We start from the raw sequence: 16,659 nt of genomic DNA, 5'->3' as shown, positions 1-16,659 counted from the left end.
TTAAATTGTTTTTATTCTTTATTAAAAATCTGGGAATAAATAATCTTAATAGATAGGTAGATACGGAATCACATAAACGTTTGAAAATGAATCAAATAAATGTTTAAAAGGAAGTTCTCTCATTGCCCTACGATCGTTTACCTGCTACGATTTATCGGATTCGGGAGAGATTAAATGTCCAGCAAACGACGGCAATGTTGCCAGATTCCTTTTAGCGGGAATTTTAAAATTTTATAGCAGTTTGGTTTTAAATTTGACAGTTCTGTTTTCTCAAGTCAAAAATCTTAACCTTACTTTTACAAGTGATTAGGATTATTATTATTATTTTATTTACATGTAAATTGAAACAATAAATATTGTGCTGTGTCATAATCTCAAACTCATTATGTTGCAGTCTTTTCCAGTTGATAAAATTGCAATTCAAAAACTTTTAGGTAGGTACCTGTAACTTCCACATTATTATTTATTTTTTAAGTATTAAGGTTGATGTTGATATCAAAAATTTAGATTTCAAAGATAGTTTTATGTAGGTAGATACTAATAGAGTAATACTAGATAATAGATTAGATACAAAGTAAGCTGTAAGTAGTATAACTGCCCATGTAATCACCTGTTATGTTTTTTTAGATTTGCACTGTAAAGATGGCACAGGAAGAGAACAAGAGTACAAGAACATGAAACATCTTATTATGAATGTATATGTATGTGATCCTCAAAAAATTATTTTACAAAACAAGATAGAGAAAGAGCTTTAAAATCCCAAGGATCCTGCAAAATGTTTATTTGGTGTACTAGTTGAATAATAGTATCTGAAAATATTCAAACTATTTTAAAACACATTATGGGCATGAGGATGATATAGAGCACTTACATAAATACCAAAATCAGATAAATATCTCTTCAAAGTTTATTTTGAGACTTTCTTCAACAATGTAAGTAAAATTTGCATATCAACGGCGGAAAGGCAGGACTTTGTAACGGAAAAATTTTTATAACATAAGTTACTTCAGTTTTCGCTTTAGAATAAGTGTATCGGCAGCTATTAAACAGCGATTACAGCTGGGAAAGTTTCCGGAAGGCTTCCAAAAGGCTTTCCCAGCTCTAAAAGCTGTTTAATAGGTGCTGACACACTTATTCTAAAGCGAAAACCGAAGTAACTCATTTTATACAAATTTTTCAGTTATGAGGTCCTGCCTTTCCGCCGTCGATATACACAATATAATTTAAAACAAGAATGTTACCACTAAACCACTTTTTAAATATTACTTATGAATATTTACTACAGTTTACAATTTCAAATAGTGTGTTTGATTTTCCTATACCTATATTTTACTTTTTTAGTAAACTTCAGACTGTTCAGGATAGCATAATAGCATAGGAGGCGAAATAAAAAGAATTGATTTACTTACAAGAAAAGATATCACAAACATTAAACTCTCTTATGGCATTGATTTGAAAGATGGGTATATGTACAATGATGATGCAACCAGTGTTTATTTTTGGGTTGAATGCTTACAGACTCATGTCCAATATTATTTTACAAACAACAGGGCATACTAATGGATATTCATTCTGAATTTAACATTTATGATTTTTGTCTTATTTTCCTTAATACTGTGCCAAAAGGAAATGTTAATTAAGTTTGGTAAATCCTTTATCGCAATCGATGGAACTCATGGGCTCAATTCCTATGACTTTGAACTTATGACAGTATTAGTAAAAGATGAATTTGGGAATGGATTTTGTACTGCTTTCTTATTTTCAAATAGAAAAGATACCTACTTTAATTCACCACTTTTTTTTAAATACACGTCTGTGTTGGTATTATATGTATAGTCAAATGTTTTCATATCAGGCTGTTTTACATTTTCATTTACAATGCCTCGTCAAATGTAATGGGTATTGCTCCTAATATACTGTTAAGTGCCTGGCACATAGATAGGGCATGGTAAGTAAATCTTAATAAAATATCTGATTCTGAAAAAAATCCTTTTATGTATACAAGATGTATTAATGATGGTTTAGAGAGTATTAATAGCTTTTTGGGTAGACTTCTAAGTGATGTAGATACATACAATTTTTGTAAGTATTTCCAGTAGAACTACTGCAATAACATCCAACAATGGGCCTATTGTTATAGGAAGGGGTTGTGAAATTAATACCAATATGACCATTCAAAATTTTGGATAAAAGGGTATCTATTAGTTGTTATCAGTTAAGTTTAAAACTTGGCACTCATGGAGAGCTATACCATAATATATAATAGGTATATCTCATAATGTTACATCTCATATTGTTCACTACAGTAGTAATGAGTGATCCTGCATACACAGAACCATAATAATATATTATAGTTCGTGTATGCAGGCTCACTCATTACAATAGTGAGCAATATGAGATATAACATATTATAGTATAAGTCTCTGTGCATGACCAGATTAACATGTTTGGTGCCCATCTCGAACAAGCTCCACTTGGCTGGTACCACATACTTAAATCATTTATTTAGTTACACAGTACTACTCACATAACTTATGTGTCGTCAGTACCTTCCGTAAAACCGTCGTGATGCTACCCATAGATCATGGCCACTGAATGTGTTAAAGCTTGTTAATGTAGGAGAGTTATACTAAAATATATATCTTATATTATATTGCCTTAAATAGAAAAATATCTTATTTAAATTGTATCCATGTAAGTTTTCATTTAATGAAATAAACCTTTTAATCAAAAAAGTGTTGTTTACTTGTGTACACCCAGCAATATCCTGATCATAGATAAATAATATAGTATTACCGGATCCTGATATGCAGACGCCAATAGGGCTTTTCATCGATTGTCATTTGTTTCGAGCTTCTGTCATGAGTCACATAATATTAATGTATCTATGTCATACATCTTTGGTTTGTATCATTGGTATATACCAATAACGTACGACATAGATATATTATGTGACAGAAGCTCGAAACAAATGACTGTGAATGAAATGCCCTATTGAATAGGGCTTTTCATCGATTGTCATTTGTTTCGAGCTTCGGTCAAGTGTCACATAATATTAATATATCTACGTCATACTTCTTTGGTTTGTATCATTGGCAATATCAATAACATATGACATAGATATATTAATATTAGACAACACATGACAGAAGCTCGAAACAAATGAATGAGTGAAAAGCCCTATATCATGTAAATACAAGTCATAAAGATGTTTTTCTACAGTTAAAATTGCACAGCCTAAAGACATCATTTATGTAACTTTTAAGCCGTCACAAAATGACTGCAATAAGAAAATAGAATTTATTAACTTGCCCTCGCTAAGAATGTTTTTTTCAAATTTTTTGATTTTGCGGCTTTAGCGCTTAGCTATTTAGCCAGATACATGATGAGAATTAATACTATTATAATACATATTAAAACTAATTCAAATTACTAGTAATTTTATTAATATTCTGAATAATTATGTAACCACTTAATACTAAAATAAAAAAGTGTCCATCTATACTATCCCAACACATTTTCACCTTTGAAATCATAAATTTCCATTCCCATTAAAAAATAATTTGTACTGTATAAGTATATTTCTTTTGAGCTTCATTTTTTTTTTCAAAATACTGCAACATGAGTTTTAAATTATGACACAGTACAATACTTGTTTCAATATTTACATGTAAATAAAATAATCCTAATTACTTGTAAAAGTAAGGTTATAAATTTAACAGAACTCTCTTTTAAAACCAAAGTGGCATTAGACTAATTTTAAAATTCCCGCTAAAAGGAAAAAGGTAAATCTGGCAACAGTGCCGTCGTTTGCTGGACATTTAATCTCTCCCATCGGATTCTCGGTACTGTGGGGCATCCCAGTGCGAACCATACAAGAAAATCCACCTTTGCGTGGTGCCATCACAATGAGAGTTTATTTTAACAATAGATATGTTTAATAGTATTATCGTTTTTTCTACAATTAGGAAAGACCAAACCACACAATAATTTTACAAATAGATACATTCACATTATTTGTTGGGTTTAACAAACAGTTGTTAGAGTATTAGGTTGAGAAATAAGAAATAATACATAAAACATGGCGGATCGTACATGCGCAAAGAAATTTGGATCGTGAAATAGTCGATGCTTTCGCTTCTTGTTGGATGGAGTATTCTTTGCTTTTACTCTCAGTTCTAATCTAAGGTCTTTGTTGCAGAGGATTGTGTATTCAAAATGAGTAGTATTTTTGAGGTATTTGCCAAACTTTTCTGCAATTGTGTTACTGTCAAATTGTCTGGTTTACTATAGTCCGCCCCACCTTGACTTTACAGTATAGGGAACATAGGCAATGCATTCCTTATGATGAGAGTTTTTAGCGCGGTGATGCTGATTTTATCAAAAATAATTTGTATTCGAATATTAGAGAGATTAAAATTAAAACTGTTTTAGAAAGGCAATCTACAATTTTATAATTTATATGCGTATACCCTATTCTACGAACATACGCCTGTTTTGGATTACTTCGACAACGAATATTTTATTGTGCAAAATAAGAAGAACGAAAGTAAATTGCAAATTACATTGTTGTTTATTGGAATAATTATTAGCGCCATTTACTTTCGAACTACTTATGTTGCACAGTAAAATATTCGTTGTCGAAATAATCCAAAACAGGCGTATGTTCGTGTAATGGCCCATAATAACTATAGTATATCACATAAACTTAAACGCATACGAATCCTGAAATGGTAGATTGTCTTTTTAATACAGTTTTAATTTAATCTCTCTAATGTTCGATTACAAATTCTTTTTGATAAAATCGGCATTACTGTGCTAAAAACTTTCATAAGGATTGCATTTCCTATGTTCCTTATACTGTAAAGTCAACGTGGGACGGACAGTATAAACTGTTTGAATTGATCTGGATCCTTGTGTGATATTTATATTAACAATCTAGTTATTCAATGAAGTCTTAAGCTGCTGTCCCTTCCTCGGCAATTTATTATATCTTTCAATAAAATAATTAGACAATTTTTATAATCATAATATGACAGCTGTTAACTGTATTGACATATACAGGGTGAGTCATCACTAACGGGACGGAAGATTACAGGGAAACGGTAAAAGGTTTGAAAAAAATTTAAATTGAATAGTTTGTAAGTTGATAAAAGCTATATTTTAAAATTATTTTGAAATATACAGGGTGTCCCAATAAATGGCGGCGTATCAAAGTTATATTTTTTCTTATGGAACACCCTGTATTTAATTGCATTTTTTAATTGTCCGCAAAAAATAAGGTATAGTTTCATAAGGCTTCCCTATACCTATGTACAGAGTGTTCTGAGTTATGTTGACTTTTCTTAAAATGTAAAGTTTTAAAAGCAGGCTTATTCTCAAGTTATTTAAGAAATTATAAAAACATTACTTCTACATCTAAATAGTTGGATATTGGTTGAATGTATTTCATGATTAATTATTACACATTTATGTACAGGGTGTTCAAAATTTATAGTTTCATTAGTGGGGTATTCAATGTGTCATATGATGCGTATTTTAAATGGAACACCATGTATATTAATAAATAATTATACTTATCAAATTTACCTCTTTCGAATGGTATATGGATGTCCTATACCTAGGTCTCATAGTTTTTGCGTAATTTACAAATTATTTAAATTCTTACTCTGTAAATAGATTTTAAAACAAAAGATGAAGTTAATTAATGTCATTGTATGACATTGTCATTTTATGACAATACGGTCTGGTAATTATCTTATAATTAATGCATTCCATGATTGTTTATTACACATTTATTTACAGGGTGTTCAAAATTTACAGTTTCATTATTAGATTATTCAATGTAGCATAATATGATGGGTATTTTATTAGAACACCATGTATATTAATCAAAGATTGTACTAAACACAGGTTCCTGGGTTAGGAAGTGCAGCATTTACAATATTTTTAATATAACCTTATTTAAAAAAAATCATCTTGGTCAATCCTGGTGACCTAGGTGGCCAGATGTATGGACCGAATCTATCTATCCATTTATTTCTAAATTTTATGTTGAGGTTGTTCTTAACATCACGTCAAAAATAAGCAGGACCTCCGTACAATTGTAGCCACATGTTTGTTCGCACGCTAAGTGGAAGGTTTTAAGAAGGATTCAAAAAACTTGTTTTAAGAAATTTAACAAAGTTGCTCCATTCAGATTTTCGTCAAAAAAAATATGGGTCGATAACGTACTGGCTCAGAATACTGCCCCAAACATTAACACTTCATCGGTGTTGGCGATCAACAGTAAAATGTTTGTTTACTGTATCATAATAAAATTAATGTCTATTAACTAGACGATTATTATTAAAAGTAGGTAGATTTGTCTGTACACAATACATTCTTAAAAAAAATCAGGATCTTCTCCAAATTCTAAAGTCCATAAACGAAAAGTTAAACGTTCCTGTTCTGTCTAATGCTGGTGTAGTTGAGTTTTATACGGATGATAGTGGTTTTTATTATGTATTCTACATACACTTGTTTGACTGATCTCCAATTGACTCGCCATTTTTCACGTAGGTACTAGTATTTGGGTTTTCCGTAACAGAAAGCAGGACATCAAGTTCGTTGACGTCATAAAAAAAATGGTTTATTTTTATTTAACTTTTCCTACCTATGCAACATTACCAGCAGCACGGAATCTATCAAGAAATTTCTCAAAAACGTCCTTTTTTGGGTGTCTTCTCTCAGGATACTTTTAAGCGTAAACTTTAGAAGCTAAGAGAAAATTTTAAAAATATTCCCCAATGCAAAGTAGCATGTCTACTCTTTCATAGATAGTGTGATTATTCATTTTTAGGAACAATTAAATTTGAATGTAATTGGCTCTTCCAAAGCCATTTTTAATTAAAAGAAAATTGAATATCATACACGGATGTTTATAGTTTTGATAATTATTACCAGACCGTACTGTCATAAACTGACAATGTCATACAATGACATTAATAATCTTTTGTTTTAAAATCGATTTACAGATTAATAATTTAAATAATTGTAAATTATGCAAAAACTATGACACCTAGGTATAGGACATTCATATACTGTTCGAAAGAGGTAAATTTGGTTAGTATAATTATTTATTAATATACATGGTGTTCCATTTAAAATAAGCATCATATGACACATTGAATACTCCAACAATGCAACTGTAAATTTTGAACACCCTGTAGACAAATGTGTAATAATTAATCATGGAATACACTCAACCAATATCCAACTATTTAGATGTAAAAGTAATGTTTTTATAATTTCTTAAATAACTTGAGAATAAGCCTTCTTTTAAAACTTTACATTTTAAGAAAAGTCAACATAACTCAGAACACTCTGTACATAGGTATAGGGAAGCCCTATGAAACTATACCTTATTTTTTGCGGACAATTAAAAAATGCAATAAAATACAGGGTGTTCCATAAGAAAAAATATAACTTTGATACGCCGCCATTTATTGGGACACCCTGTATATTTCAAAGAAATTTTAAAATGTAGCTTTTTTCAACTTACAAACTATTCAATTTAAAAATTTTTCAAATCTTTTACCGTTTCGCTGTAATCTTCCGTCCCGTTAGTGGTGACTCACCCTGTATATGCCATACCAAAACATGAGGATATTATTCACGATGTTAAGTCACAACGATGCCATTTAATGGATTTAACTGAACTAGCTTTGAGGGTGTTTTCAATGTCAAACGCTGGGCGCACATGCATTTGAAACAAGTAGGTAATATTAATTATTTATTTTTATGTTTTAAATTAATTATTGGGCAATATAAAATGATTAACATAAAATTTTCACCTTTCAATTAAAGTTGGTGTCGATGTTGTATATAATATTTGTAAAAAACCATGTAAAAATAAATAATGAATATTACCTACTTGTTTCAAATGCATGTGCGCTCAGTGTTTGACATTGAAAACACCCTCGAAGCTAGTTCACCCGAAATCCATTAGAGGTCATTGTTGTGACTTAACATCGCGAATACTTTCGATATCTGAAATACCCTTTGATTGTTTTAGGTGTTTAATATCGTGCCCTCAATTAGTGCTATCACTGGAATCAGTCCTCAGAGATACATTTGGAGGATCAGTATTGCCTTTCACGTAGGACCAAGATTAATAATTTCAGCTGTGTATCGGGCATATCATTTAACTTTAATCAACCCTCTTGCTCAAAAAGAAGTAAGCCACATAATACGCAGTGTGTTGTTCTACCATAATGTTTATTGTGCTTTTTAGGTTCAAGAAAAAGCCCAATTTTGGCTTAATGTTGCGTTTTGGTTGAATGTTATAGAAACTGGATCTTTATGTGGGGTCACATATATTTCTAACAGAGAGAATTATGGTAAGTTTACTATTAATGGTAGTACTTTCATGCTGATGATATTTATATGCCTCTAACCCTTATTTAACCCTGCATAATTAATATTGATGAAAGAATTCACTAGAACTCACAATTTATTTGCAGTAATATTTGACAGGGATCTTAAGAAAAAACGATTTTATTGTATTGTTACTATTATTAACTTGTATCCCGAACAAAGTACGTGCCTCCTAGTGGCGGGATACGGGCAACAATACATTGGCTTATAGGGCAGTCCTTACAGTAGGGATCCTGGCCTATACAGAAAAATGCAGGCGGGTGTGGGGTAATACTGCACTTTGGTTGCATTGGTGGTGTATTGGCTAAACGTGCAGGACAGGGTATGGTGCTGATAGAAAAGGCATTCAGGCATCAAATATCCAAACAAAATCTTTTCAGGCCATAATAATGAAAAGACCTTCTCCAATGATATAAAAAAAAACTTATACTGAAATGATGGCATCTCCTGAGGTAAAATGTGCCGGAAGTAAAATGAGCCTCCGTTCGGATTTCCGGGTGAGGACTATCTCAGAGAGAACACAATTGCAGGTTAGAAAAATCAGGATAGGGTCGTGGAATCTTGGTAGTCTTACAGGTAAGAGTCTGGAGTTAGTGGATGCGCTCAAACGAAGAAGAGTTCAAATTGCTTGTATTCAAGAAACTAGGTGGAAAGGACAAAGGGCGAAAGAACTAGGTGAAGGATACGAATTGTGGTATGTAGGGAGTAGTAACACTAGAAATGGAGTTGGTATAATTGCTGATAGTGAAATGAAAGATAACGTAGTAGAAGTTGTAAGAACGAGTGATAGAATGATGTCAGTGAAATTTGTAATTGATAAAGAGGTATTGAATGTTGTGTGTGTGTGTGTGTGTATGCTCCCCAAACAGGTCTGGGTGAGAATGAAAGAAGAGCTTTCTATGATCAATTAGGAGACGTACTGAGTGATATTCCAGCAGAGGAGAAAGTTATAATAGGAGGTGATTTCAATGCACATGTGGGCCAAACCAAGACAGGATATGAAACAATACATGGGGGATTAGGCTTTGGAACTAGAAATGAAGCTGGCGATGACATGCTTGAATTGGCAACTGCATTGGATATGGCGATTGTTAACACATTCTTTAAAAAGAGAGAAACTCAACTTATTACCTACAAAAGTGGACAACATCAATCCCAAATAGACTACTTCATGATAAGGAAAGAAGACATACGTGAATGCAAGGACTGCAAGGTAATAGTTAGTGAGACAGTAAGCCAACAACATAAGCTGCTTGTTCTGGACATCGAAGTAAAAAGCGAAACTAAACAAAAATATCGGAGAGGACCACAAAAAATCAAGTGGTGGCTGCTGAAAGATGAGAAAGAAGGTCTATTCAGGAGAAGAATAGTAGAAAAAATATGTTGGAACATGAAAGGAAGCCCTAATACAATTTGGAGAAAAATGGCCAGTATTAGAGAGACTGCTATTGAGCTACTTGGGAAAACGTCAGGAAAAAAGTTTGAGGATAAAGAGACTTGGTGGTGGTCAAACGAAGTACAAGGAAAAATAAAAGAGAAGAGAAAATTATATAAAAAGTGGCAAGAAACCAGATCCGACACAGATCTTCAAAACTATATGGTGGCGAAAAAGGAAGCGAAAGTAACAGTAGCAAAAGCCAAAGCAGAAGTGTATTCAAACCTATACGATCAACTTGATACCAGGGAAGGCGAAACGAAGATATATAAAATAGCCAAACAGAGAGCAAAGAAAGCAAAAGATTTTAATCAGATTAGATGTATCCGAGATGAAAATAATAAAATACTAGTTCACGAAATGGATATCAAAAAGAGATGGAGAAAGTACTTTGACAGCTTGTTAAATGAAGAATTTGTCAGACAGCCTGTAGAGTCAACGGAGACAGTAGCAGCAATGGTCACCAAAATAACCAACGAGGAAGTGGCTCAAGCGCTTCAAAAAATAAAGAGAGGAAAAGTGGTAGGACCAGATGATATTCCTGGGGAAGTATGGAGAGCATTGGGAGAGACAGGAACAAGGTGGCTAGCAGGTCTATTTAATAGAATTATGGAAGTTGGACAAATGCCAGACGAATGGAGAAGCAGTATACTGGTACCTGTTTACAAAAACAAGGGAGATATACAACAATGTACAAACTACAGGGCTATAAAACTGCTTAGCCATACCATGAAAATATGGGAAAGAGTAATTGATAGACAAATACGTGAAGAGACCGAAATATCCGAGAATCAATTTGGCTTTATGCAGGGTAGATCAACAACAGATGCAATTTTCATTATAAGGCAGTTGATGGAAAAATACAGGAGTAAAGAAACAAACGCTCATATGGTATTCATTGATCTTGAGAAAGCATATGATAGAGTTCCTCGAGAGATTCTGTGGTGGGCACTCAATAAGAAAGGAGTCCCTGGTGAATATGTAAAGATTGTGAGGGATATGTATGAGGGAGTAACGACTAATGTTAGGACAGGTGTGGGAGAGACTGATAAATTTCATGTGAAAGTAGGATTGCACCAAGGCTCTGTGCTTAGTCCGTATTTATTCTCATTAGTTTTGGACCAGATAACAGCGAAACTACAAGGTAACATTCCATGGTGCTTAATGTATGCTGATGATGTCGTGTTAGTAGGAAATAGTGAAAGAGACTTGGAACAAAAACTGGAACATTGGAGACAAGCTCTGGAGGAAAAAGGTTTAAAACTTGGTAGGACAAAAACAGAGTATTTGGAATGTTCATTTAAAGATGGAGCTACTACAAATAAAATGGTATCTTTGGATGGTGAAATGATTGTGAAAAGCAATAGTTTTAAGTACCTAGGATCGGTATTACAGAGTAACGGAGAAATAGATGGAGATGCATGCAGTAGAATTAGGGCTGGATGGATGAAGTGGAAAGAGGCGAGTGGTGTGTTGTGTGAAAGAAAAATTCCAATGAAGCTGAAGGGAAAATTCTATAAAACAGTTGATGTTGGGCATTGAAAAAGAAAGAGGAACAACGAATGCATGTGGTGGAAATGAGAATGCTTAGATGGATGAGTGGAGTGACAAAGAAGGATAAAATTAGAAATGAGTATATTAGGGGAAGTCTAGGTGTGGCACCAATTGATGCCAAAATGAGAGAGCATAGGTTAAGATGGTTTGGTCATGTTCAACGTCGAGACGTTAATCACCCAATACGAAGAATAGCTGAAGTGCAGATTCCTGGAAGGAGTAGGAGAGGAAGACCAAAGAAGACCTGGGGGGAGACGATAAGGCAGGACATGTTGATAAAGAGAATTAACATTGATATGACCCAAGATAGAATTGTGTGGAGAAATGCAATTAGGGAAGCCGACCCCGCATAGGGATAAGGCAAAGAGAATGATGATGTTACTATTATTAACTTAAGTTTTTAGACACAATCATTTTAGACACAATTTTTTTAACATTTTTAAGAACACTAATTTAAAAGATTTATTTAATATCCAAAGGAGATTGAGTAAAGAGTAACTCCTAAAAATTATAGATTTAGTCTAGAAATTAGTATTCACTGTCCCAATGGTAACATACTAGGTTGTTCAATAAGTTCTGCAGTTCGATAGGAGAGGGCGTTGCTACTAACCTATTTTTTGTTGTTATGTTGGTACACTCTTGATATGAACATAAGACATATGTGAAGTTTCATTTCAATCTGTCAATTCATTCTTTGTTCGATCTATCTATTCAGAGTATTTTTTACAATGAAAATAATCAAGTATCGTGCAGTGCTTGAATTTTTTTTCAAAGCTTTAAAAGCAAAGGAAGTTTATGAATGAATGTTGAAAGTGTATAAGGACTCTTCGCCTTCAATTAGTATAGTAGAAAGAGGAGTTGCTAAATTTAAACGGTTATACAAGCTTTGAAGATGATCCACGTCAAGGATGTCCAAAAGCAGCAACACCAGAAATTGTAGAAAAAATATAGGATATGGTATTGGAAACTCGTCGAGTGATTGAAAGTGATTTAGTAGAATCTCTAGGCATCTCATTGAGCAGTAGAAGCAATATTTTGGCTGAAATATTGGGTTTCAAAAAGCTGTGTTCACAATGGGTGCCGCATTTGCTAACAACGGAACAAAACACATTCTAATTGCGTCTTTTTTAGCAACATTTATGCCAGCTGAGCTTATAGATAGGACCGCGTACGTTGCACCATAATTTTTTATTCTTATCTATTAGTCGAGGAAATGAAGCATTTTGGCTCGCAATTTTTTCGTCCAGCATGGATTTACTTGAAATTTTCACAGCAGGTAGGGAATAGTCCAAGGATCATTTTCTATATCATGCCGCTGTACGCTAAAACCTTGGGGGTGGTTGCCACCCCATCTCGGGCTGGAATTTTTTATTACATTTTAACTATGAAAATCTATGTTAAAAGTAATGTTTTTTACATTTTCTTCGCAAAACTAATATTTTTCGAGTTATTCGCGCTTGAAAGTAACAGTTTTTCAATGAAAAAATCGACTTTTTTAGAGGGTTTTTTGAGAATACCTCGAAAAATATGCGTTTAATCAAAAAAACTGTAGATATCAAAATTGTATCTTTTAGTAACACAAACCAAATTATTTTTCTGTAATATCGCTAAGACCAATACAAACCGAGATACGGCATGTTAAAAGTTAGCTTTTTTCGTCAAATGCATAATTTGAAATATTCAAAGTAAAATAACGGAAAAACTTTGCATTTTTAGAGGAAAACTTAAATAATCTTTTTTCAAGTATATAGTTAGACCTTTCAAAAAAAAAAGTTTCTAGTCTGAAAATTAAGCGACTTATGATCAAAAAAAGGTCGGTACCTGCTTTTCTCTGTGAAAAAATTAGTGAAAACAACAACCTAACTACCCTCCTGATTAAAAATTGTTCTTCACCTTTCTGTAGTTTCTTTTATATTTGTATTATCAATACACCCAAGAAGTTTTACCTATTTAAAAGGCCTAATTTTAGAAAAATTGGAGTTTAAAGAAAAATAATTTTTTTGGAATTTCCCATTTTTCACCTTTTGCTTCAAAATATCTCCGAAAATACTGGAGATACGAAAAAAATGATATACTACTAAATTGTAGCTTTTTTAACAACTAAAATTCCCTTGTGCATAGATTTTCATTACAGTGAACAGTTAGCGAGATATAGCTGATTAAAACCTCTATTTACGAGCAAACACCCTCTTATTCGAGCCCTTTAAACCCACCCTAATTAAAAACTGAGGGATCTTACGGAATTTGGTTTACACAGTCTTATAACCCTTCAAAAATCCTACAAAGTCATTTTTGAAAATACTTTTCACCGCCAAAAATGAAGGAGATATGTTTATAAAACGAATTTTTTTTTTCGAACATTCGGATAGTCCGCGTATGGATAATTTTCAATGTATGTATAATACCACAGAACCGGTTCGTATGCTGGAAGATGAATAAAAAACTATTTGTATTTGTACATATTTGTAAATTCGTATTTTTGTGTAAATAAATGTTTTTGTAATTCTTTAATTCTACTTTTTTTCTGTATAGACCTATTAAAATATCTACTTATAAAAACTGTAATGTTATTATGGGTGATTTTTAAGGGTTGAAATATTATATTATATCCTAAAGTATAAATCAATCATTATTTAACCAATCAAAAGCAAATTTTACCCATATTAAAGTTTACAATGTTTTTATATAATTTTTGACAATAAGGGGTAGTTTACACCCCTAAAAATAAGCAACGCCCTTAAGCATGATATAGAATATGAAGTACAGGGTGAGATGATCCTAATCCCAAATTTTTATGTAAATCGATGCAAGCCGAAATTATTCTTTTAGGATAAGTAAATTTTTTATATATAGCTCCAACAGGGGTGGTTTTAAAGGTTGAAATATTATGATAGTATATCTTAAAGCATAAAACATTCATTATGTAACTAATAAGAACCAAATGTTGACAATATTAAAGTTTAAAATGTTATTTTATAATTTTTTACAATTAAGGGTAGTTTTCACCCTTACAAAACCAAAAGCTTACAACGGCTCATTATAGAAAATGAACTAGAGGGTGTAATAAGCCTAATCCCAAATTTTTGCACAAATCGATGCTGGACGAAAAAATTGCGAGGTTTTGCCATTTTTTCAGCTTTATTTCCTCGACTATATGCAATCCACTTGGCAATCCATTGTGGCAAGCTGAACATTGATCTAAGGCTCAATGGTGTAACACGTATGTTTCGTAAGCTGAGCTTAAGGTACGTCTTAAGCTTAAAATCCTTTGGTGCAACCAGGTATTAGAGCGTTTTCGAAAGGATAAAGTAGATTTTGTGTGTCGATTAATCACAATAGATTAGACTTGGTCTATCACCATGATTCTGAATCAAAACAAGAGGCTAAAGATTGGTGAACCTGTTTTTTTGGCTCTGAAACGAGTCTGTGTCCATAAATCGACCAAAAAGGTTTTAGCATCAGTTTTTGGGACGTGAGAGAATTGTTTTTGTGGATTACTTGCAAATGAAAACAATAAATTCTGGATATTATTGCAACCTTTTAGACCAGCTGAATTAAAAAAATCATGAAAAACGACCCGATTTGTAAAAGAAAAAAAATCCTTTTTCATCAAGACAATGCACCGTGGCATATAAGCATTTTACCAAGGACTAAAATCCGTGAATTAAAGTTCGAATTGTTCGAGCATCCACAGCATTAATTAGATTTGGCTCCTAGCGAGTTCCATTTGTTTCAAGACCTTAAAAAAATATACAGGGTGTTTCATTGGGAAAGTAACATACGTTAACTGCAGAAAGAGGACACTTAGGCGGTCTCAAAAATACCATACTTAATGGGTCTTACTCCATTAATAACAAAGATACTGAGTGTTTTATCTATTTTGCCATTTTCTTAATTGGTTCATAACTTTTTAACCACACTGTATATTTATTTTATATGTGGCAGGCAAATATCGTTTAAGGTGTATAAAAAATTAAATTATTTACAATTGTAAAAAATCCAGGTCCGGATTAAAAAAAATTGGAAAAATATTCCAACCCAAAAACAACACCCTGTACATTAAATTTTTTTAAAATGGATTTTTCAGTTGAAAAGAGGATGAAAAACTAAATTTAGTGGTATACTTTGAATTTTTGGCAAAATGATTTTTCTGGTCAAATTTTGAATTTAAATTCTGAAATTATGTGAATTTCGAGAGCTCTAAGTAGAAAAAATTGAAATACAGCTTATAACTTGTCAACCGCACTGTATATTCATTTTATATTTAAAACGCGAATATTCTTTTAGGTGTCCAATCAATTAATTTATTTACAAATAAAAAAATCCAGGTCAGGATTAAAAAATATTGTATAAATGTTCCGACCCAAAAAATACCCTGTATATTAAATTTTTTTAAAATATATTTTGCATTTGAAAAAAGGCTGAAAAACTAAATTTAATGGTATACTTTGAATTTACGGCAAAATAATTTTTCTGGTAAAATTTTGAATTTGAATTCTGAAATTATTCTGAAATTCTGAATTGCGAAGCTCAAAGTAAAAAAAAAATAAAATATGATTTAATTTTAATTAATACCATTATTTAATCTAAATTGGTAAAAAGTATTAACATTTTGACACATAACAATAATTTATGATGGTGGTAATTTTGAATAAGTACTTTAGTTTTGAATAGTTATGCTGCACATTTTCTCTGTTTTGTTATAATTTTTAGATACTTTGTTGATTAAAGTGATGTATTCTTTATTGACTCTTTATTATTTATTCATTATTTAAAGATGAATATTCGCCATAAACTATTTGTCACAGATAATAAAAAAACACTAAAATGTTTTAACATTTTACCAATTTAGATTAAATAATAGTATTAATTAAAATTAAGCCGCATTTTAATTTTTTCTACTTAGAGCTCTCGCAATTGACATAACTTCAGAATTCAAATTCAAAATTTTACAAGAAAAATCATTTTGCCGAAAATTAAAAGTATACCACTAAATTTAGTATTTCATCCTCTTTTCAAATGCAGAATCCATTTAAAAAAAAATTAATATACAGGGTGTTTTTTGGGTCGGAACATTTTTACAATATTTTTTAATCCAGACCTGGATTTTTATAATTGTAAATAAAATAATTGATTGGACACCTAAAAGAATATTCGCGTGTTAAATATAAATAAATATACAGTGCGGTTAACAAGTTCTAAGTTGTATTTAATTTTTTTTTCTACTTAGAGCTCTCGAAATTCACATACGT

General features: G+C 31.9%; 1 protein-coding gene and 1 long non-coding RNA gene across 3 annotated transcripts in view; both read left to right on the top strand.

Annotated features, from left to right (window-relative positions):
* The window catches only part of LOC126884908 (post-GPI attachment to proteins factor 2-like), a 42,634-nt gene that overhangs the window by 5,608 nt on the left and 20,367 nt on the right, over nt 1-16,659 (top strand). For both annotated transcript variants that reach the window (XM_050651250.1, XM_050651243.1), the window contains exons 2-3: nt 8,057-8,218; nt 8,276-8,381. In XM_050651250.1, the coding sequence (XP_050507207.1) occupies nt 8,057-8,218; nt 8,276-8,381 (268 nt within the window). The remainder of the gene's footprint in view (nt 1-8,056; nt 8,219-8,275; nt 8,382-16,659) is intronic.
* Nucleotides 217-1,787, top strand: LOC126884919 (uncharacterized). The gene is made up of 3 exons (XR_007698189.1): nt 217-434; nt 628-932; nt 1,342-1,787. It is a non-coding gene; the product is annotated as an uncharacterized LOC126884919 (long non-coding RNA).

Source organism: Diabrotica virgifera, chromosome 1, assembly GCF_917563875.1.
Source record: "Diabrotica virgifera virgifera chromosome 1, PGI_DIABVI_V3a".
Classification (NCBI taxonomy): domain Eukaryota; kingdom Metazoa; phylum Arthropoda; class Insecta; order Coleoptera; family Chrysomelidae; genus Diabrotica; species Diabrotica virgifera.
Note: the sequence above shows the minus strand (reverse complement) of the source record. Positions and strands in the feature narration are given on the sequence as shown.